Source organism: Ictidomys tridecemlineatus, chromosome 1, assembly GCF_052094955.1.
Source record: "Ictidomys tridecemlineatus isolate mIctTri1 chromosome 1, mIctTri1.hap1, whole genome shotgun sequence".
Taxonomy (NCBI): domain Eukaryota; kingdom Metazoa; phylum Chordata; class Mammalia; order Rodentia; family Sciuridae; genus Ictidomys; species Ictidomys tridecemlineatus.
In genome coordinates, this window is record NC_135477.1 from 70,696,603 (window position 1) to 70,718,559 (window position 21,957).

The following is a 21,957-nucleotide window of genomic DNA, read 5'->3' on the forward strand; positions in this document are numbered from 1 at the left end:
CTCAAGCAATGAGAAGTGAATTTATATTCTTGACTCTGAAAAGGATTTTTAAAAATTCTTCTCTGAGAAAAATCATTTACAGATTGTTTATAACACAAGCCCCAGGCTCTGTTAGGTTGCCTCCTAGTCTAAAGCTTATTTATTTAAGGAAAACAGCACAAACTTAGAAGACATTTGTTCTATCCCTGACTTCAGGGGAAGGCCACAAGCACATTCTATCACATTGGGGAAATTTTTACCCATCGGCTGGTTTAGCAGGTTTCTTTCAGCAGTGAAATTCTGTATTTGTGAAATTCTCTCCAGGGAAACTGATTATTTTAAAAAACAACTTATTAGGGTTGGGGTTGTAGTTCAATGATAGAGCAGTTGGCTAGCATGCATGAGGCCTGGATTTGATCCTTAGCACCACAAGAAAAATAAAATAATAAAGTAAAAAATTTATTGAAGTGAAACTCACACAACATAAAATTGACCGTTTTAAAGTGCACAATTCAGTAGTATTTGCATAACCAGCACCTCTATCTAGTTCCAAAACACTTCCATCACTCCAGAGTAAAAACTCTTTTACCCATTAAAGCAGTTTCTCCCAATTTCTTACCATCCCCAGTGCCTGTCACTTTTCATTCCATCTTTATGGATTTATCTATTCTGGATATTTCATATAAAGGGAATCATATAATATGTGAACTATTCTGTCTGGCTTCTTTTGCTTAACATTTTGAAGGTTTATCTGTGTTGTATCATGTTCCAATTTATTCTTTTTTTTTTTACTAACATTGCATTGTGTTTGTAGACCACATATTTGTCCACCTACTCATCCATTGGTGCCCCTTTAGGCTTTTTCCACCTTTTGGCAATTGTGATTAGCAGAGCTGCAAACATTCACTTGCATGGACCTGTTTTCAATGCTTTTTGCTTACATATAGAGGAATAGAATTGCAGAATCATATGTTCAGCTTTTTGAGGGGGCTCCAGACTGTTCTCCACAGCAGCCGAACCATTGTGCATTCCCACTAGCAATGTACAAGTGTCCTAGTTTCTCCATACCCTCACCAATACCTCTTTTCTGTTAGGTTTGTTTTAAAAAATTTTATGATAGCCATCCTGGTAGAGATGAAGTGGTATCTTATTGTGCTTCGGACACAGCAAAACATCATTAGTTTAATTCTTTCAAAGTCAGCTTTTTAAAACAAAGTTGATGAAGTCTAAAGTATTCATAATTCAGTGAACCCTCATCTTGTAGGTCACCCGTATCAGGCCTTGACCAAATCCACTAGCACTGTATTTAGAAAGAGAAAAATTTTTATTTTTATCAAGAATGGTCAGCTCTTTTGGCTGGTAGGGTTAGAAATATAGAAGAGAGAGATCCAACAAGAGCCACCTGCAGTAGCACTTTAAAAGACCGCATTTGCTTTCTATTGTACCCAATGGTTCCTGCCTTCTTAAGGGGGCATTCAACTGAAATCGCAAACTTTTTTATTTTTTTTTAAGAACCAGGGCTAGTTCTAAATTTTAAGAACAGAATTTTAAGAACTGTTTAATACATGTTTTCTCAAATAAGTTTTGTTATTTTGTAAAAGAAGTCAAATACTGAGGCCATTTCTTTGGAGGTTTAAAGCATATGCAAGGAAATGTAAGAAAATCTCTGATCCAGTAAAACGAGGAGGAGTAAGGTTCAAAATTAAATGTCAAGGGAAAGAAGTAAAAGGCATGATTTAAGAAGAATATGGAAAGACCATATTTTGACTTAGTATGTCTACAGAAACACATATTGTTCTCTAAGAATAGAAAATCTGCTTAAAGACACCTGAGACTTAGGTGTCTGAAAATCTACATAAACTAAGTAGGAGTCTGACACCAACCGTGGGATTCTGGTCATCAGTTTTCCTTGGTAACAGAGTATGTTAAAAACCCAATCAGGCAAATAACAGTCATTTATAGTCCCTTCAGCCCTTAAGGAGCATAAAGTTGCTAAGGAGAACATTCTGGAATAGCTGTAGCTTCCATGAATAAATTATAGAATGGGAGGTGGCAGTGTTTGGATACTCATTTCCCAGACACAAGATGGAGAATTTAATTAACTTGCAAGACTAAATGCTTGGGAATGGGAATTGAATCAGATTAAATTTCATTTAAAGTTGCCTTAGCTGCTTGTAATTGGTGTCTGATTTCAAGGCATTTCAATGTAAGTGGTATGAATTCTACTTTGGAAAATTACAGTCAAGCCAGTGGTACTTCTAAAGTCCATGTGTGATCCAATTCATTGGCCTTTTCAGTTCTGTGTCTGCAGCACTTGCCCCATCTCTGGGAGTGTGCCTGAAAATCTCATGTATGTCCTACTTGCCTTTACCCAGCCTCAACCCCTGGCTGGCCCCCAATTTATCTTTATTGCCTATTTACTCACTCGTTCCTCTTAAAAACTAATTAAGCACTAGTGTCTCTCCAGGAAGACTGTTCCGAGCCCCTGGCTCAGGTAAGAACTCTTGGCCATAAGAGCAAGTACCCAGATATTTTTTTTTCATCACCCCTGTTTGCCCTGTTTAATGTCCATTTTCCTTGCTAGATTCTAAGTTGCATTCAGGCAGAGCCTTGCCTGGCTCTATTTTCTTGCTGCCTTTCTCTGTCCTAACTCAGGAAAATGTTCATGATAGTCATCATTTGAGTTGATATTACTTAGACATCTGTTTCTCCTACCCTGACCCAGAAAAACCACAGCTCTAACTGGCCCCTTTCCTTGTTTTCTGTTGAACAAGGCTTTTCTGTGTTGGAAGTTCTTCCAAAGAGAATTTCCAAGATGCACAAATAATGCCATACCAACATCAGAAAACTATTATTTTTAAAAATGGTGCTTCTTCCCATACATTTACTCACACATCTGAATTAAATGTTATTAGAAAACTGTAGCACTTCAGAAGTTACAAAAACTCATTGTGGAAAACTGGAAGAAGTGTGCTTACATACTTTGAAGGGTCTGGTTGGTTACTGTTAGAAGAGAGAAGGTCGTTGACTAGGCAGACAATCCTGTGTTGCTGCTTTTATCTTTCTGAGGACTTTGATGAAGCATATCCTGGGGACTTAGCCCTTCAAGTCACTGGACATCCTGTGGACCCAGGGCAGGATTTAATGTTCTGTGACAGTGCTGAGTACTACAGCTGGTTGACTCACAAGAAAGAAACATTTCACCAACACTCCTTCAGTGAATTCATCTGGTTTTCCTCAGTTTTGCCAGTAGGCATGCCTGCTCCCAGTACTTGAGAGACCTTTCAAGCACTTATTTCTTTATCAGAGAGTGGGCACCCCCTAGTGGCAAATGCAAAGAACGACGGTACAAGAGGCCTGTTTTAAGTCAATAGACCTTGTAATGATGACAGCAGTGGTTGGTGACTTTTGCCTAACTTTTGAAAATGTATATGTAAATTATGATATGGTAGTAAGTAGCTGTACATTAATCGTAGATTTTAAGTCTGGTGGGTATAGAATGTGCCCCCAAAGCGCTCATTTACAGGTGGAAATTGTCTCTTAATCATATTACAGTCATTCTAAAATTTTGATGTACTTAAGTATCAGCTGAGAAATCTAATTAAAACCTCTGTTCCTAGTCTCAGTTTGAGAATTTCCAGTTCATCAGATATTTAAAGTGGCCATAAACCCATGTGTTTAAAATAAGCCCTGATGAGTTTGACCTGTGGCCTGTTCACTGAGAAATGCTGGCTAAGAGTGTGGGTTTACAAACTCAAGTAGCAACAAGCTTGTGCCATGTCTGCCAGGATTGTGATGGTAGGGACTATTTTATATATATATGAATGATAGCTCTCTTATATAATTGCATTTCTGGAATAACCTCTGTTCCCTCATCTATAAAATGGGCTGATATCAATACTTTTCCCACATAGTTCTGAAGAACAAATGAAAGATGTGTGCAAAACCTTTCATGTGATGATTGACAGTACTGATCTTGAAAAGTACTGTTCTCTTTCCCATCCTTTCTGTTGTGAATATAACTGTAGCATCCTTTTTAGTGAGAGAGAGTGAAAAGAAGAAGGGAAACAGATGATCCACGTGTGTACTGAGATTTTAAATCTTTATCAGTGTTTTTTTAATACATGTTTAAGACTGGCCCAGTGGCACATGCCTATAATTTCAACAACTAGGGAGGCTGAGGTAGGAGGATTGCAAGTTCAAAGCTAGCCTCAGCAACATAGTGAAGCCCTGAGAAACTTAGTAAGACTATGTCTCAAAGTAAAAAATAAAATAGATGGGAATGTGGCTTAGAGGTTAGGCGCCACTGGGTTCAATCCCTGATACCAAATATGTGTGTGTGTGTGTGTGTGTGTGTGTGTGTATACATATAAGTACATATACACACACATACATATATAAACTTAAGTTATATTATTTTAAATGCATTTACATATAAAGCTTAATACATATATTAAAGTCACACATTATATATTAAAAGTTACACATGCACACATATGCATATATGCGTTTTAATATAAAATATGTGATTTAATAAATATACAGTTGTTTACAAAGTTTTATGTACATAAAAAATTGACATTTTTGTTCATGAATCAGGCAATCAATACTGAGGTTATAAGAGTGTAAAGTAATCACTCAGCAAATTGTGAAGTCAGTGTGGATTTTCCCAGTGACACTCTTTAATCTGTGTTTGTTTTTTACATCTCCCATGTATTCTCAAATCCTTCCTGTTTGCTTCATTTAGGTGGACTTTCCCAAGTTAATGGGATTCTACCCCTGGCCTGGGAAAGAGCCGTCCTACTCATGCTGTATCTAGGGTGGGCCACTAGAGGGAGCCAACGCTCAGCGAGTGAGGTCAACCTGAGGGAAAGAAGTGATCAGAGGGTGTGGGTCAGAGGCCAAGGCTCAGAAGTTGTGGGTAGCATATTTCAGATTTATTTAAAAAAAAAAAACAAATAGGTAACAAGTCAGAGATTTGGCTAGGAATGATTTAGAAAGGAACTGAAGGCATTATTCCACCAAACATTCACAGTTGTGTGCTGGAAACAGAGAGCAGGGGAGTGTTTTAGAAGCATTTGCGGTGGACGATGGAGGGCCCGGCCTCGTCGTACTCCTGTTTGCTGATCCACATCTGCTGGAAGGTGGACAGAGAAGCCAGGATGGAGCCCCCGATCCAGACAGAGTACTTGCGCTCCGGAGGGGCAATGATCTGTGGGTTCGGATGAAAAGGAAAGGGCATTAGTGCCATCAGGCAGCACAGGGGATTTCTACCCTGGCCCCCATTTTGTGGATTTGGCTGCTGTTCCTGTGTAATCTTGGGTGGTGAGGAGGCTGTGTCCTTAGAGATTCCTCACGGAACCCATTTATTGTTCTGGCTTCCTTCATGGAATCAGTTCCAAACCACCCATAGCGTCTCTGTCACATTGTTTAGCCAACTGAAAGTTGACCTCAAATCCGGGAATGACCACCAGTCCTGGGTGACCACCAGATAAGCCCTGACAAACAAGTCTTCCAAGTTCCACGAGCTGTGTTTCAAAGCTCATCCTGACACGCACTTTCTGTAGAACCAAACACTGGCATCTTCTAAGAAGTCTTAACTGTGCCAGAACTATTATTCAAATCTTTTCCCACTGAAGTCCACTGCTGCTCTCAGAAATTCTCTGCCATAAGGGGACTCTGGGTCCATAGTCCCAGTTGGGAAGAACAATTCCCTGGAATGGGTCCCCATTAAGCTATATGGGTTGAGTTTTCCCAGAGCTCAGGCCAGATGTGTGACAGCATGGATACGATTATTAAGTAAATGAATGGCTTAGGAGGAGAAAGCTGAATTGGACCCCAGGTCTTGTCCTGTAGCAACTCAAATAACTAGAACGGAGCAACTCCAAATTCCAGTCCAGACTGGGATTCTTTGGTAGAAATGAACGCTTCAACCAACAGGTGTTTCTGAAACTGCAATGAAAGGGATAACTTTCTTTTTTCCCCTTAAGCTCTGATTGAGCATTTATTTTTAAAAAAACAAATAGCTGACATTTACTAAGCCCTCTCTAAATACCAAGCACCATGCTAGACATTTTACATGCGTTATCTCACTTAATTCTCATTACCACCTTGAAGAATGAATATTAAATTGTTCCCACATTATCTATGAGAAAACAGAGGCTGAGAGAGGTGTAAGTAACCAGTCACAACCAATGCAGTGCAACTGGTCAGGGTAGGCCCAATATTCAAACCAGGGTTCTCCTAGTTGTGGATTTTTTTTTTTTTTCAGGCAATGGTTTTAGATTTCCAGTAAAGTTGCAAAGACAGTACAGAGAGTTCCCACAGTTCCCTCACCTGGTTTCATTCTTCCCTAATGTGTAGTTTTTAAAGGATCTCTGTACTCTGTTGCCATGCAGGGGGCCAAAGTTTCACTTTCAGTTCTATTCAAGAAATCAGTTTGGAGAACTAGGAATTGCCCAACTCTCCCTACAGCCTCTCTCTGTTCAGCTACCTCCCCACATCACTAGTTTGGTGCTGAAGTGTACCCCCCAGCAGCCCCTCCCTCCTGTATGGTAGTAAGAGGTTGTGGGCTGATCCCGCAGACATCCAAGGAACACAAGCCTTTCAGGAAAGCCTCTCTTCTCCCCACCTGAAGTCTTTTAGCACAGGACTTCCCAGAGGCTAGCGTGACAGAGAGAAAGACCGTGTGTTGAAGTCTAGCTCATTCTCTTATGTTGCAAATCCTTTGCTAAAGAGAGAAGGGAGTGCAAACAACAGAGAGCTTGTCTGCTCTCTTGACTGCCTTGTGTGTGTGTGTGAACTGCACGAAAATTGCCACTTTCGCTTCCTATGACATGGGTCAGAAGGTCTCAGTGTGGCATTCTGATTTCAGAGATAAGAGCCTCTGAGGAGTCACCAGCCAGGGGACACTTCCTTCTAAAGGAACCATCACCATTTCATCTCTGAGCTCCCTTGCTTGGAACTCAAAGCCAAAACCATGTAGGGACCTGGGTGGCTCAGGGACTGAGCCTGGTCATGCCAGAGTCATCCTGTGCTTTTGAGCCACTTGTGTCAAAAGATGTTTCAGACAGAGAGATGAAGAAAGGACTCTAATTCCTGGCCACTGGTGGTCACATCTAGCCATGAAAGAATACAAGCGACTTAATCTACAAGGTTTCAACTGCTTCAGAGATGTCTGGCTCATCTGTAGTTTTAGAAAATGCTCTACATGTGAGACACACTGTTTTTGTGATGAGGTAACACGACAAAATATATGTTCTGAAGAGATATAGGCATGTGGGGAGCTGCATGGACCTCGATGGCAGCTGCAGAAAGAGGCTGATAAACAAGCAGAAGTGTAGAATAAATTCTGTATAAAATAATGTAGTTTCTCTTATGAACTGGATTGACTTAAACAAAGTATGGGACGTGTGGAATTTTACCCACTGCCTGGCCCTGGAACCCATGAGTGCCTAAGACCAGGATATGGCCTCAAAAGAGTCCTTTCCATCTGGTTATGGGGCTGACACCCCTGGTGGCATAGCCTGGGGACTGTCACTGAACAGTACCTTGATCTTCATGGTGCTGGGCGCGAGGGCTGTGATCTCCTTTTGCATCCGGTCTGCAATGCCTGGGTACATGGTGGTACCCCCTGAGAGGACGTTGTTAGCATAGAGGTCCTTCCTGATGTCAATGTCACACTTCATGATGCTGTTATAGGTGGTTTCATGGATGCCAGCAGACTCCATCCCTGAAAAGAAACACAAGCCATGGTCCTTGGGTGGGGACAACACTCAGGTTAGCCAGTAAGACCTGACGTGAGCACTTGGATGATCTTACACAGGATGAGACTAGGCAGGTGTAATAATCTAGAAGTCACTCATCTGAGAGACCAAGAGAGTCTTGTTATGCTCCATGTCCTTCTGCCTCTAATGGGGAAGTCTTACTGCCTCTCCACGGTGGGAATACAGCATGCTAATACCAATTTTTAAATAGATGCTCTATTATACATAATTTAAATCAGAGGCAAAACCTTCAAGTTCCCTGTAGAAGGTCCCACATCTAGTCAATGTCACAGCCATCACTCAGAACTCTCCCATCTCTCTGTAGCTGCTGCCTCTTACCCCCACTCAAATCTAAATGGAACCAAATCATTAGAAAAGTGTTTCTTCCTATCTGGACAAAGACTCATTTTTCTTCAGTCTTAATAATTTTTTGTCAAAATTTTTTTTTTTTTTAATTTCTGAGGTGGGCCTTTTGGAAAAACCTTCAGGTGGCTCTTCACCTTTTTGCAGTGCTGAGATCTAATACTAACAAGGGTACTAGCACCTAATTATTAATTACTAATGATATCTAAACAGTCTTCATTTATACATGAAGAAATAAGAACAAAGTCATCAACCCACAGTGTCTACTCCCAGAGCCTAGCTCTGTAAAAACCTATGCCACCCCAACTCTCGTGATTATGAGGAGTGTGGTGTAAAATCAAATCTCCCCAAGTCAATGCTTGTCCATTTCTCTCTCCGACTCCCCCCCCCCACACACACTATTCCCAAAGACTAAGCACTGAGCACATCTTCCCCAAACATCCCACTGGCTTCTAAGCACAGATTTAAGGCTTTTGGCTTGATCTCCACATAGTGTCTTCCTAGGAAGAAAACTCCTTTCCTGGGCTTCCTCCACCTTCTCATCTTGGAAACATGATACTTCTTTTCCCTGGTTTAGAAATGTCTTTGGTCTCGGGTCCCTGACACATCTCACATGCAGATGGGCTTTGGTAGCCACAGGCTGCTGGATGCAGGAAAAGAGGGTGTCTCCCCTTCCTGGGGGAGGGTTTTTTGTTGCCTACCAATGAAGGACGGCTGGAAGAGGGTCTCTGGGCAGCGGAAACGTTCATTGCCAATGGTGATCACCTGCCCGTCAGGCAGCTCGTAGCTCTTCTCAAGCGAGGAGGAGGACGCAGCAGTGGCCATCTCATTTTCAAAGTCCAGAGCTACATAGCACAGCTTCTCCTTGATGTCTCGGACGATCTCACGTTCGGCTGTCAAACACATGCAGATGTTACGGCACACATTAGGATTTACACAGATGCTAAAGATCTACCTGCTCCACTTCGGTCTTATGAAGAATCAGCTCCTTGGAGGACCCACAGTTTTCCAGAAGCCTTTAAGATCTTTGCTGCCTGTCCCAGATAGATCGTAGCTCAAACCCTAGGCACATTTGCCATTTTCCAGAAAGAGGTAGGTGCTGGCTCAGGACCAGCCCGGTCCTGGAGGCTCCAGTGGTGCAAATGGAAGGAGATATGGGAGAAGTGGGCAGACTCCTGTGCCCTGAAGTTCTGAGCTACTGATTACATAGGAATCCCTAGGAACTTTTGGGAGGTGTTTTGGGATCCCTTATGGGGAGCGGGAATGAAATTAACTCAACTTCATACTGCAAAAGGAGACTTTAAATATCACCAGGGCTCAAACTTGGAGCCTGAAATACACCTCAGGTGCATCCAGAAATCAGTACATTTGGATAATGACAAATTGGTGAGGGCTGTATAAGCAGTTGGAGTGCAGGAACTGTCTCCATGTTTCTAGCAATGTATGACACTGCCCTCTTGTGGAGAGAGAGTGTGTGACAGCAGCTTTGACAGACCTGCCTGGCCAGTGTTAATAATAGCTAACAATGGCTGAATGCTTATGCTCTGCTAGGTTTTCCACATGGATTATTTTATGTCACATTCCTTACAATCATGAGAGTAGGAATTTATGCTCTTCTCCATTTTTCAGATAAAGAGACTATGGCTTAGCAAGGTTAGCAAGGTTTGTAAACGTGTCCAAAGACATAGCTAGTGAGTAGAATTTGGACTTAAATCCTGTTTAGAGTTGCCAAAGATTGCCAATCACCACATCATTTTATCTTCATCTTCCGCATAATCTTTTGTATTTGCTAATGGAGATTTAAAAATATTCAAGTATTACAACTCCGGCTCACAATAGGAGGCAATTATAACCGTTCTCAAAGAAATTCCCCAAAGGAGTGTATCATAATTTAGCAATTCAACATAGCCAACGAAACTGTGCTTTGCTTCTCCTAGAGTCAGGCCTTGCCATCGTCAAGTCTCCATCCCATCATCTCCCTGCACAGTCACAGTGGTCCTGTAAGTTCCCCTGAAGAACACACTGCTCTACACCCTCTGGCTTTTATTTCCCACAGGCCTCACCAGTAGTCACAAAGGAATAGCCACGCTCCGTCAGGATCTTCATGAGGTAGTCGGTGAGATCTCGGCCAGCCAGGTCCAGACGCATGATGGCATGGGGCAGGGCATACCCCTCATAGATGGGCACGTTGTGGGTAACACCGTCTCCAGAATCCAGCACAATGCCTGGGGGACAACAAGCATGATACAAGTCACTGCAGCAGGTGGTGGGCAGTCACTTACTGGTGTAGTAGAAGGAGGTTTTTGGGGAAGGGGACTTTATAAGCCTTTTATTTGAAAGGAAGAAAGAAGGTATTTGGTGGAAGAGAGAAGTGGTTCAAGGCTTGGGAAAAAAAAAAGATGGAAACCATAGAGAAATTCCTGCTAGAAATAAGATGTCTGGGGATTATCTTGAAAAGGCGAGAAGATCTTTTGAGGGCTGAGATCAATCCTACCAATTCTAACTCACCCCTTATCTGTCATGAACCATGTTTATAACCATCGAATACCATAACTCATGGTATATGCATCTGATTAAGGCTCCCATTCCAGCCACCTACCAGTTGTACGTCCAGAGGCGTAGAGGGACAGCACTGCCTGAATAGCCACATACATGGCTGGAACATTGAAGGTCTCAAACATAATCTGCAAAATAATTCAAAGAGCTAAATTAGTGATGCTGCCAGTCTTACAAAGAATGTTCAAAGAATGTTCCTCCATGATGAATGCCATCGGGACCATCTGGCTCTGGGCCGCAGAGACCAAGGTAATGAAGAGCCAAGGAGAAATGAAGGCACTAATGGAGAGACTCATATCGGTGACCTGATAGAGAAGACGGGGAGTAGTAGGCATGCAAGACTAGGCCAGGAGAAATGAGGGTCTAGCTTGTGGCTCTGATCCTAGCCCTGCCTTGAGTGTGACCTGTGAGAAGTCACCAAATTGATAGTCTACTGATGTGGGCTTCATTCCAGGTTTCTCAACTATAAACAGAGGAGGGGTTTATTTATTTATTTTTAAAGTTTATTTATTTATTCTAATTTGTTAAAAAATGACAGCAGAATGCTTTTTAATTCATAGTACACAGAGCACAATTTTTCATTTCTCTGGTTGTGCACAAAGTACAGTCACACCATTCGTGTCTTCATACATGTACCTAGGGTAATGATGTCCATCTCATTCCACCATCTTTCAGAGGAGGGGTTAGACTAGATGAGCTTTTAGTTTCATCCAGAATAGAAAGTCTAAGACTTATTAACTATATGAAAGCTAAAAGAGAAAGAAAAGACAAAATCCAGTTTTGATTTCTCTGGCTTAAAAAAAAGAGACCTTTTATGCCAGTGCAGGATGGAAGCACACACCTGTAATCCCAGTAGCTAGGGAGGCTAAGGCAGGAGGATCATGACCTCAAAGCCAGCCTCAGCCTAAGCAACTCAGAAAAACCCTGTCTCTAAATAAAATAATAATAATAGCTGGAGATGTGGCTTAGTGGTTAAGTGCCCCTGGGTCCACTCCTCAGTAAAAAAAACAAAATAAAAAAAGAAAGAGACCTTTTAAACCTGAGGCTTTTCAAAATCTGATGCTCAGGCTGGTTGGGAGTACCCCTGATTGTGTGAATCTGTCTGTGCTTCCATTTCATCCATTCTCCTTTTTTATATAGTTTTGGGGACCAACCCTCACCTTGGAATGAGGCCACTCTGGCTGCAGTGGGAAGGTTCTGCTTCATGGCATGATGAGTGCCAGTGCCCCAGCTGATGCAGTTTGCCCAAAAACCAGAGCCCCTCCAGGCCACTCATGCTCCAGAAGATGTCAATGGGCCTTGATTTTCCCCATCCATACTACCCTCCCTGGTCTGTGACTCAGAATGCCTGGAATTTGCTAAAGAGCCATGATTCTCGACCATTTTTCTGCCTACATGCCGTTTAGAGGAACAGAAACTGACATCAGAACAACAGCTTGTGAGTCATTCCCAGACCACTTGGGCTCTGCTGCGGAGAAGAACCTCAGGGGCACTGGTGTGAGCACCAAGAGCTCTTCTGGAAAGGGACCTGCAGGATTTACACATGTTATTCTCCAAGGGCGAAGACCATGGGTCAGTTCCAGGCTCTGCCTCTCCCAGCTCTGTGATCTTGGGGAAATCACTTAATGTATCTGAGTCTTGATTTCTTCAATCAATTAGTCAGCATAGTAATTGCTGCTCCATGGTGGTAGGATTTAAAGAGACAGTGCATGCCAAATGCCTGGTCCTGTGCTTGACCACAGCAAGAGCCAAATTGACTTTAGATGTTGTGAATAATAGCTCATCCAAACCAGAAACTTTCTATGGCTAGTGGGCTAGATGGGCTCCTGCTGTAAGGTCTTGAGCATTAGACAGGTAACAATAATGACTATTTTAATTATTTGTTTCATGTTCAGTTACCATGATACACGTTTATCATTTGGATCATTAGCCTTCACAGCAACCATTTGAAAATTAATAGTACTACTATGATTCCCAACTATTAGACAAAGAAACTGAGGCTCTGAGAAATTAAGCGGGCTCTTTATATAACTGATATATGACACATCCATTTTCAAGCCTAGATCGGTCCTACTATATGTCATACCACATTTTTAAAATCACTCTTCCATAGAAATAGTAACATAATCATGTCCCTTCTTGATTAGATCTTCTAAATTTTCTTTTGCTCTTGGAGATAAAAGATCTATTTTGCACTAAATATGTGAATACCATCAAGATGTTCCTGGCCTTTGGGATTTCTTAGCTTCTGGAAAATGATCAGTCTGTTGTGGATTGCTGATTGGGGTCCTCTCTCTGTTGTCCTGTGTAGCTATATTCTAATAGGACTTTTCCCAACCCCAAAGTCCTAGGTGCCTAAGCCATTATTTACCTGGGTCATTTTCTCCCGGTTGGCCTTGGGGTTCAGGGGTGCCTCAGTGAGCAGGGTTGGATGCTCTTCAGGGGCAACTCGAAGCTCATTGTAGAAGGAATGGTGCCAGATCTAGGGAGCAGAGGAGACAGGGGAGAAACACATGAGGTGATGTTGTAGGGCAGTGAAGAAACCGACAAGGGACCAGAATGAGCTAGATTAAACCAGGGCCAAGGGAAATGCCACAAGTCCTCCTTACGTGCTCATATTTGTGCAGATGCAGAGACTTACCACAAAGAGTGTTAGTATTCTGTGCAAAGGTTCACATCTGGTAAATGACTGAGCAAAACCCCAGGCCCAGGTCTGTGAGGCTAGGTGGTGGAGTATCAAGGGCACAGACTCTACAGCAAACTCTGGCTTCAAATCTCAGTTCAGCCACTTTACAAAGTTAGGGAGCTTGGCAAGTTTTTAACTGTTCTCAGCTCTAGTCTCACCACTGGGTATAGGGAGATGAGAATAATTAGAATGTACCTCATCAAGTCTTTATGTGAATTAAGTAAGAGAAACCTAGAGTTACTAGTCAATTTTATTACTAGTTACAGAGCAAATTTTATTATTATTCAATTGTATCTTCTTCACCTTCTCCTTCCATTTTAGTTACTAAAGTTTTAATTTAGTAAATAAAATGACAATGAATGCATACATGAATAAACAAATGAAGCTGACCTGAAAACCTAATTGCCACTTTTAATGCTTTTAGAGAAATTGCTCTTTGCTGCGTGTGGGTGCAGAAGAGAACAAGTCTGCCTCCTGCTTCCCTCTCTGCCCTCTAGGGCTGTCAGAAGCTGGCCTCTGTCCACACAATCTGGGTCTTCCATTCAGGGACAGGCATTTGGCCTTCAGGTGCTTCTAAAAAAAATATCTCATGCCATTTTATATACAGCGTGTTTATGTGAATGTGCTTTGGGTAAAAATACATTTACTTTATGGTTGAGAGTCCTTTTTAATGCCCAGATGCCCCAAAGAACACACTGTTCTAAACAGGGCAACATGAGCTAATTTTTTTTAATTTAATTTAATTTAATTTTTTTTTATTGTTGGTCGTTCAAAACATTACATAGTTCTTGACTCTGTATACGGGGTAAAAATGGGAATTCATAACCCACTTGAATCAAAGGGTGAAATATGATATGTCAAGAACTATGAGCTAATTTTTAAAAGCACGAAAATTCTCTACCAGCACCAGGAAGACAAGATTCACCTAGAATCCAAACAAAACAAAATAAAGACTGCTAGTGAAAGTTTATAAATTAACAAAAGGTTCCATTTCCTTGCCTTTGAAATTGTGGGTCTCTAGAAAGGAAAAGAGACACTTGACAGTTCTGCTTCTTTGGTAAGAAGAGGGCAGGGCTACACAAGGGTGATTTAGGAACCTTGAAACTGACCACTGTAAGAATCCGTGGAAAGCTGCTCCTGAACTCTCCACACTCATCCCACCAACTAGATGTTCAATTTGTTTATTAAATTGTTTATCAAATTGTTTATCATTTTTTTTTTAAATGGCCGGGGCGAGGGGCTGGGGATGTGGCTCAAGCGGTAGCACGCTCGCCTGGCATGCGTGCGGCCCGGGTTCGATCCTCAGCACCACATACCAACAAAGATGTTGTGTCCACCGAGAACTAAAAAATAAATAAATATTAAAAAAAAATTCTCTCTCTCTCTCTCTCTCTCTCTCTCTCTCTCTCTCTCTCTCTCTCTCTCTCCTCTCTCTCAAAAAAAAAAAAAAAATGGCCGGGGCGAGGGCGAGGGGAGTAGAGCACTTAAGAAACCCTCCCAGTCAGATTGTGTACTGTGGTTACCTTTAAAAAACTGCCAATCTGGGCTGGGGTTGTGGCTCAGTGGTAGAGCACTGGCCTAGCATGTGTAAGGCCTTGGGTTGGATCCTTAGCACCACACAAAAATAAATACATTAAAGATATTGTGTCCAACTACAATTAAAAAATAAATATTAAAAAAAACTCAAAAAACTGCTAATCCAGCTCTCCTTCTATCCTTCCAGAATTTTCTTTGGATTTAAATGTTAGAAATAATAAAAAAAAATATTCTGCTAATCTCTGTCTGGGAGCATCCATTCTAAATGCTGTCAGCTCCACAGAGAAACTTCTAAAAAGCACTTTCCCACTGATGTTAGCGTCTTCTACTCAGTGCAAACGGCCATCTTTCCAAAGCCATAATCTTAAATGAGGTGAACCAATTTATAGGCAATTTTTGTAGAGAAATACAGGTGTAGGTACTAAATTACTAATGAATTCTAGAAACACTACGTGTTTTTATTTAAAATTGGTAAATGTGTATGAAAGTATGTGTGTCAAAGTGAGTTTAGTGAGCCGATAGATAAATAAATGCCAGATGTACTTTTTAATTACATTTTTTTTTTTTTGGTGTTGGGGTGGAACCCAGGGTCTCACACATGTTAAGTGTGTATGCTCTGTCACAGAGCTATATTCCCAGTCCCCTGCACTTAATATTTTTTGTCACTTTCTTATCATTCCTTATGCTTATTCATTGATCACTGGTATTTCTTTAAAATACCTAATAGCAAATATCACAATCCTCTTTATTAGCTCTTTTAAAAGCGTTTTGGAGATAGGGCCTCACTTAATGCAATGCAGAAAGGTCATCCTTTAAATATTAATTTCAAAACTTTTGTCAGCTATGGTTGTGCTTCAGTATGTGGAGGAGTGTTCAGGAATGTACCAAATCCACAACATCACAGTTCCCTTTTTCAACAGTAAAAACTATAATAATACTTTTTATTTAAACTCTTGGGGTGAATTAATGAAAAGCTTTCAAGAACGGGTTTCAACTCCTCTTTAGCTAAGTGGCACTGAAGGAATGGCCACACAGCCTCTGAGGAGAGTGTCAGGGAGGGTCATTCCCTAGGCCAATGCTCATGCAATGCTTGTCCTATGAGGGTGGTCCAGATGACATGAGGAATGGCCTGGGCCGTTAATTCCCACCACTAGCAAAGGGCTGCTTCTCTAATCTATAAAACTCCTCCCCTCTAAGTTGGTTACACAATCTGGTAGGCAAGGGATTTTTGTTTTGTTTTAGAAGAAGTATTTCAGTGTTATTTTTTTCCCATTGAGTAATAGTCTAGAATAAACATTAACAAATAAAAGGGCAATTGAGAAAGATGAGCCAGTTATGTTCCCCAGAAGTAGCATGTTGTTTGGAATCAGGAACTGTGGGAATTATGCAAGCTGGGGTCTCAACCTGGAGCAAACTTCCTGGTACCTTTTCCATGTCGTCCCAGTTGGTGATGATGCCATGTTCTATGGGGTACTTTAAGGTCAGGATTCCTCTTTTGCTCTGTGCTTCATCACCCACGTAGCTGTCTTTTTGTCCCATTCCCACCATCACTCCCTGAAAAGGTTCAACACAGCACAAGTCAGCTTCTCCCAACACTTGCAAATTGGTTGCAACCAGCTCACAAAGGGTTAAAACATTGAGACAGGAGGCTCCTTTTTAGTAGCAATAATATGAGTCATTGTCACTTTGCAAAGTTCCTTAGTTGACAGGAAACAGACAAGAACCAGCCTTTAAGCAGCAGGGGATGCTGTGGGAGTGGCAACTTTACACTGTGTGTGTGTTTGTTTTTTTTTTTTAACTTATATGGTCTTTTTTTTTTTTTTTTTTTTTTTGCTGGGGATTGAACCCATGGCCTTGTGCATGCAAAGAAAGCACTCTACCAACCGAGCTATATCCCCAGCCCATAAACTTCTATGTTTCTTGATGAGATCTGTTTGGGCAGAGATTATGTCTGTCTTGCTCACCATCGCAGCAGACTGCTATTAACTATCATAGCAATCAACGATTATAATTGTCTAAACTAGTTAGCTGCTTTTTTCTAAATCATTAAGGTGATGTTTTAAAAAAATCCTCAATGGATTTTAAATTGCTCTGGAGTGACTGTTTTAGAATTGCAAAATAGCTATGGCCACTATAAATCATATAATATTTGTCTTGTATAAAATATGTCCATTGTGCAGAGTTCAAGAAAAAGACAGATTTCATCCATCAGAAGAGGCTTCTGTGACTTATTCTCATGAATATACACCAAATGGAGAGCCATAACGATGGGCTTAATACACAAAATACATTTTGGATGTGAGGTAGAATTTTTGAGATGAAACCACCTAGTTTTTACCAAATGGCTGCCACCAATATTTTGTTTATACATAATATGTAAAATCACTTAGTGACTATGAAGATGTATCTTGATGACAGCTAACGTCACATAAAAAGACATTGATATCAATGTTGTTTCCATCTAATACCAAGCTCTCTGAAGTTGAGTGACCTGGATCTTTATTTTAGGTTCTTTTCAAAGAGTAGATATGGTGTACATAGGATAACTCAAAGTGTTTATGATGATGATGACAATGGTGATATTTAGACAAAAAGAACATATGAAAAAGGGGCCAACTATATCTGATAGACACCCACCCACCAAACAACCTGTATTTTCTATGAAACTGGCATTTACTCCTAGACATGGATCATTCTATCTATCTATCTACCTCTCTATCACTCTATCTATCCATCTCTCTATATATTTTTGTGGCACTGGAGATAGATCCTAGGGTATCACACATGCTAGGAGATCACTCTACTGCTGAGCCACATCCTCAATCCATCACCGATATATTTTTAACAGGTTACATACCTGCTGGGCAGAGAGCAACAGACAATTTATGAGTACATATGGGCAGAGAGGGATCTAACCTATAGCCCTATTCTCTTGCTGTTCTCAGAATTTCACTCACCTGATGTCTGGGACGTCCCACAATAGATGGGAAAACAGCCCTGGGAGCATCGTCCCCAGCAAAGCCAGCTTTACAGAGCCCAGAACCATTGTCACACACCAGGGCAGTGCTGTCCTCTTCTTCACACATGACTGGAACTGATTCACAGGTTTCTACAGAATACAGGGAAGAAGCAGTAGGTGTAAAAGAGCCTTTATTAAGCACTTACCAGATGGCTTCCATCTCCAGAGTGGGTTTGGGCCCCTCCTCTGTTTCAGGCTTTCCCCTTATCTAACACACAACCTTTTTACCTTAAAGTACTTTCATTAGACTGCAAGGTTTTGATAATCCAAAACTCTGACTTGCACGTTTGTATCACTGGCCCCCAACACAATGACTGGCACATCACATATTCTTACCAGCACTTTAAAGATAGGCTGAGCTTCCAGCCTCTGAGACTCAATCTTCACAGGGACACATCACATACTATTTAGGAAGCACCTAGACTTTTCTGTATTAACCCAAACACATTTTTCTAGATATGTTATACTTTTCAATTTTTTTTCAAAAAAAAAAATTCTGGGAGACGAGTAGCATGTGAAACTTTGGAAATGTTAAACTGCTTAGATATTTAGTTAACATAAATGTTCAAAATAATGGTCTCTTTTTGGATCCTGAGGACTTTTACTTGACCCTCGGAGAAATGTTAAAATGAGTCAAGATTTCCTAAGATGGTACTTAAAATTTTAGGCGTTACACTTATTCTTCATTAATAAAAGTCACCTTTAATCTAAAAGTTCAACAAGCAAGGGTGAGTCTATTGAAATTACATTTCTTGTATTAGAATATTTGCTGCCATTAAGAAAGATAAGTAAAAAGAAGATGACGGAATATTCTTATGTAGTAATAAAAGGTTAGAGAAAGCAGTATTTTTGTCCATAAAGATTACATATATTTATCAAGATATTGACTGGGGATATTTGGAAGTGGTGGGTTTTGTAGCGGTTTTTAACTATCTTCCCTGAGTTCTGCTATATTCTCTAATTTTATAAATTCCTTTGGTTATAAAACAATATTTTAAACAGCCCACTTTTAAGCTTGGATTCTTTGATGAAGTCTGGAAGCAGAAGTATCAGTACAACTGTGTGAAAATGAAGGCATAATAGTAGATGTTTTCATCCAGTGCTCTCAGTTTTACAAGTGAGAAACCCCACTTGTAAAGTGATTTGTTCAAGGGCACACAAGACATTGAGGCAGAGCCCAGACAGATACCAGGTGCCTGTTGGCCACCTTGTGCTTTTAATCTAAGAGTCCTTACATTTTCCAAACAGAATTAAAGAGAAATAGTATGTGAAGAGAAGTACTATCAGAGTTCTCTGCCTGGCATTGATGCTGTTGAGATCTCAAGATATCAAGTTGAGCAAGATGATTCTTCTGTTTTTATTTACTTATTTAATTTTGCAGTGCTGGGGATCAAATTCAGGGCCTTGCCTTGTGCATGCTAGCAAATGTTTAACCACTGAGCCACATCCCTCATTCAGATTCTTCTTTTAAATGAGTGAACTTATTGTTACTCCAGACCTACGCATAAACGACGATTCTGTTAAGGAAATTTCTAGGAAGTAGGAAAAAAAAGTTTTCTTTTTTTTTTCTATTAATGATCTGGGGTTTTGCCAGATCATTCTCACAAAATCAACACTATATCATCTCAAATGGTCAGAAATTCCAGAGCAGAGCTCCATGTAGCATAGTCCTTTGCAAAGAATATAAACCTCAGTTGAGATGACAGAGTTTAAGATCAAGGCTTACAAAATTATCTCCAACTGACAAGGAACTCCAGGCTCAGGGCATTGAAGTGACTAGTCCAAGATCCCCAGACTGACACACTGAGGACTCTGGAGATTACATAGTGACTGTGACTGCTAGGATTTGACTCCAGTCTCCACCACTTAAACATTTTGTGATTTAGCAAGTTATCCAAAATCTCAAAATCAGAGTCTTCTGAACTATAAAACAGTTATAATACTGGTAGATAGCTCAAAGAGTTCATATGAGGACTACATTTTTAAAGAAATATTTAAAATAATAAATTGTTCATATACATTATAAATTCTCCATAAATGTCTGTTTCATCATGATCACCATTATTATATGACTAACACCATTGTCCCGATATTTTGGTTTCTAATCTTTGCTTTCTTTACACACAACTCAAGATCAGAATGAAAATCTTCAATGTGTGTATTCCACTTGCAAAATGGAAAATGGAACTTATAAACGGCTTGTTCTCCCTCCACCCAGCTTCCCTTCCCTTTTCAGACACTGATTGTATTTGGCTTCCTTCCTAACAGATCCAGAGACATTCCAACACAGGTAGGAACTATAAGGGAGATGCAACAGAAGAAGCACTGAGTGCTGAGCATATGTCAAAGGCAGCCGGCCGCAGGGGATCAGCAGGCAGGCTAGTCTCCAAATGGACAGTAACAGCTGATCACAGGATAAAATATTTAAAATTAGGTTGCTCTCTGAAAATAGGAAGAGATATTCCTAAGAAGCCTTTTGTTGGGCAGTGATGGTTTGGGGGAAGTGTTTGAATATACTCAGAAAAAGTAGGCTGATCCCATAGCATTAGCAAGAATGCAGAAAGAAAAAAAAAAACCTCAAAATTCAGTAAATATATTTATATTTGGTGAAAAATGTCCAGGAAGAATTTTAGAATCTCCAAAAGGAGCACTGTCATCTGTAAGAAGTCTGTGTCCCCAGAGAGAGCTGATTTGATGGTTTACAAACAACTCTTATCAAACCTGAAATGAGCAGCTTGGTTTGCAGCAAAGCATTTCCTAATTAGGTAAAACATGTTCGCTCCAATGTCTGCTTTTGGAACTGCACCCGGGTCAGGGGGTTTGCTCCAACCAAGTACAGTCCTTCTTGTGCCAAAAATGAGTAGTTAGATGGGGTGGGGGGGGGGCGGGGGAGAAGGGAGGAATAGTACTTTTCCCAGCTCCTTGGTCTTGAAACACAAACCATATTTAGTCATGAGTCACAAACGGAAGGAAAATCTCAGCGTGAAAACTGTGGTCCAGTCCTGGTTGACGCTGCCAAACCCTGATTTACAGCAAAGTTCTGGGGTGGCAGGGCTGGTTCCACAGTCACACTTGCCTCACCAGGCTGGGGGGGGGGAGCTTGAGGCTGAGAGAAATGCAAACCAGACCTCCCTCTGCTGGGGCACACAGCTGTCAGATGCAAGCTCGGCTCCCTCCCTCTTTCTTTGCAGAGAAAAATTTAAGTTGGTTGCTTGCTGAATTCTGCAGAAAATGACCAATGATGCAGATCCTAACAAATAAGTTCACAAATACACTCAAGAGACACACATTTCCAATATAAGATACTACTAATTAGATCCGGGGGAATCCACAAGCAATACATAAATTCAGTCAAAATCAAATTACCCTCTGTTCACTTCTAAAATCCACTTCCAAAAGCATCAGCTGCACCTAAAATACAGTCCAATGAAAATTCCACACTAAATTTGAACTATAAAATAAATTCTGGAGTTTCCACTGCCTAAATATAAATAAATGTGTAATTTACTATAAAGAGCTAGTCTTTATGCCTAGAACGTGCTACAAAATCTGAGCTGTTGGTTTAGTACAAACAGCATTCATAGGTGATATGCATGAATAAAATTCATTCCATCTTCCTCTCTGCTTCCTCCACCATCCAACCTGCATTTTCACCTTGTCTCAGATGTTAAATCACGAGAGCCAAAAGCTATAATCATATGAATGGTACGATCTTCATTCAAAAATATCAGATTGCATGAGCCTATCCAAAACCCTGCAGACAATGTCTGATTATATTGGATAATACAAGAGCCAGTGGAATCTCTTAAGTCACATCCCTGGGCGGGTACCACTTACCCTGATGGTGCTTAGCTCGGCTTCTCCACTCTGGGTGGGTGGTGTCTAGGGAAGCTGAACACTGAAGTGTTATATAGCCCCTTGTTCTGCTCCCCTCCCACTTGCTTCCCAAACAAGGAGCAAAGACGGACTGGAGCCCATCGTTCAGTCTAACACAACCATATAGGGACCTCGGCACAAAACTCTCTCATCTGGGTGGCTGGAGGCTGGAGTCT

General features: G+C 40.9%; 1 protein-coding gene across 1 annotated transcript; it reads right to left on the reverse strand.

Moving 5' to 3' along the window:
• Positions 1 to 4,894: 4,894 nt before the first annotated feature.
• Positions 4,895 to 21,896, reverse strand: Acta2 (actin alpha 2, smooth muscle). The gene is made up of 9 exons (XM_005339183.4): positions 21,743 to 21,896; positions 17,844 to 17,995; positions 16,312 to 16,440; positions 13,036 to 13,146; positions 10,708 to 10,792; positions 10,172 to 10,333; positions 8,810 to 9,001; positions 7,530 to 7,711; positions 4,895 to 5,191 (listed from the first exon to the last, which is right to left on the reverse strand). Exons 2-9 carry the CDS (start codon positions 17,970 to 17,972, stop codon positions 5,048 to 5,050), a joined length of 1,134 nt encoding a protein of 377 aa, XP_005339240.1. The 5' UTR covers positions 17,973 to 17,995; positions 21,743 to 21,896; the 3' UTR covers positions 4,895 to 5,047.
• Positions 21,897 to 21,957: the final 61 nt, after the last annotated feature.

Coding starts and splice junctions, on each gene's coding strand:
- Acta2 (XM_005339183.4), bottom strand. CDS start 17,972: ATGTGTGAAGAAGAGGACAGCACTGCCCTGGTGTGTGACAATGGTTCT. Junction 9,002..10,171: donor CTATTCCTTTGTGACTACTG/GTGAGGCCTGTG, acceptor TGTGTTTGACAG/CCGAACGTGAGATCGTCCGA. Junction 7,712..8,809: donor CTTCCAGCCGTCCTTCATTG/GTAGGCAACAAA, acceptor GTTTCTTTTCAG/GGATGGAGTCTGCTGGCATC.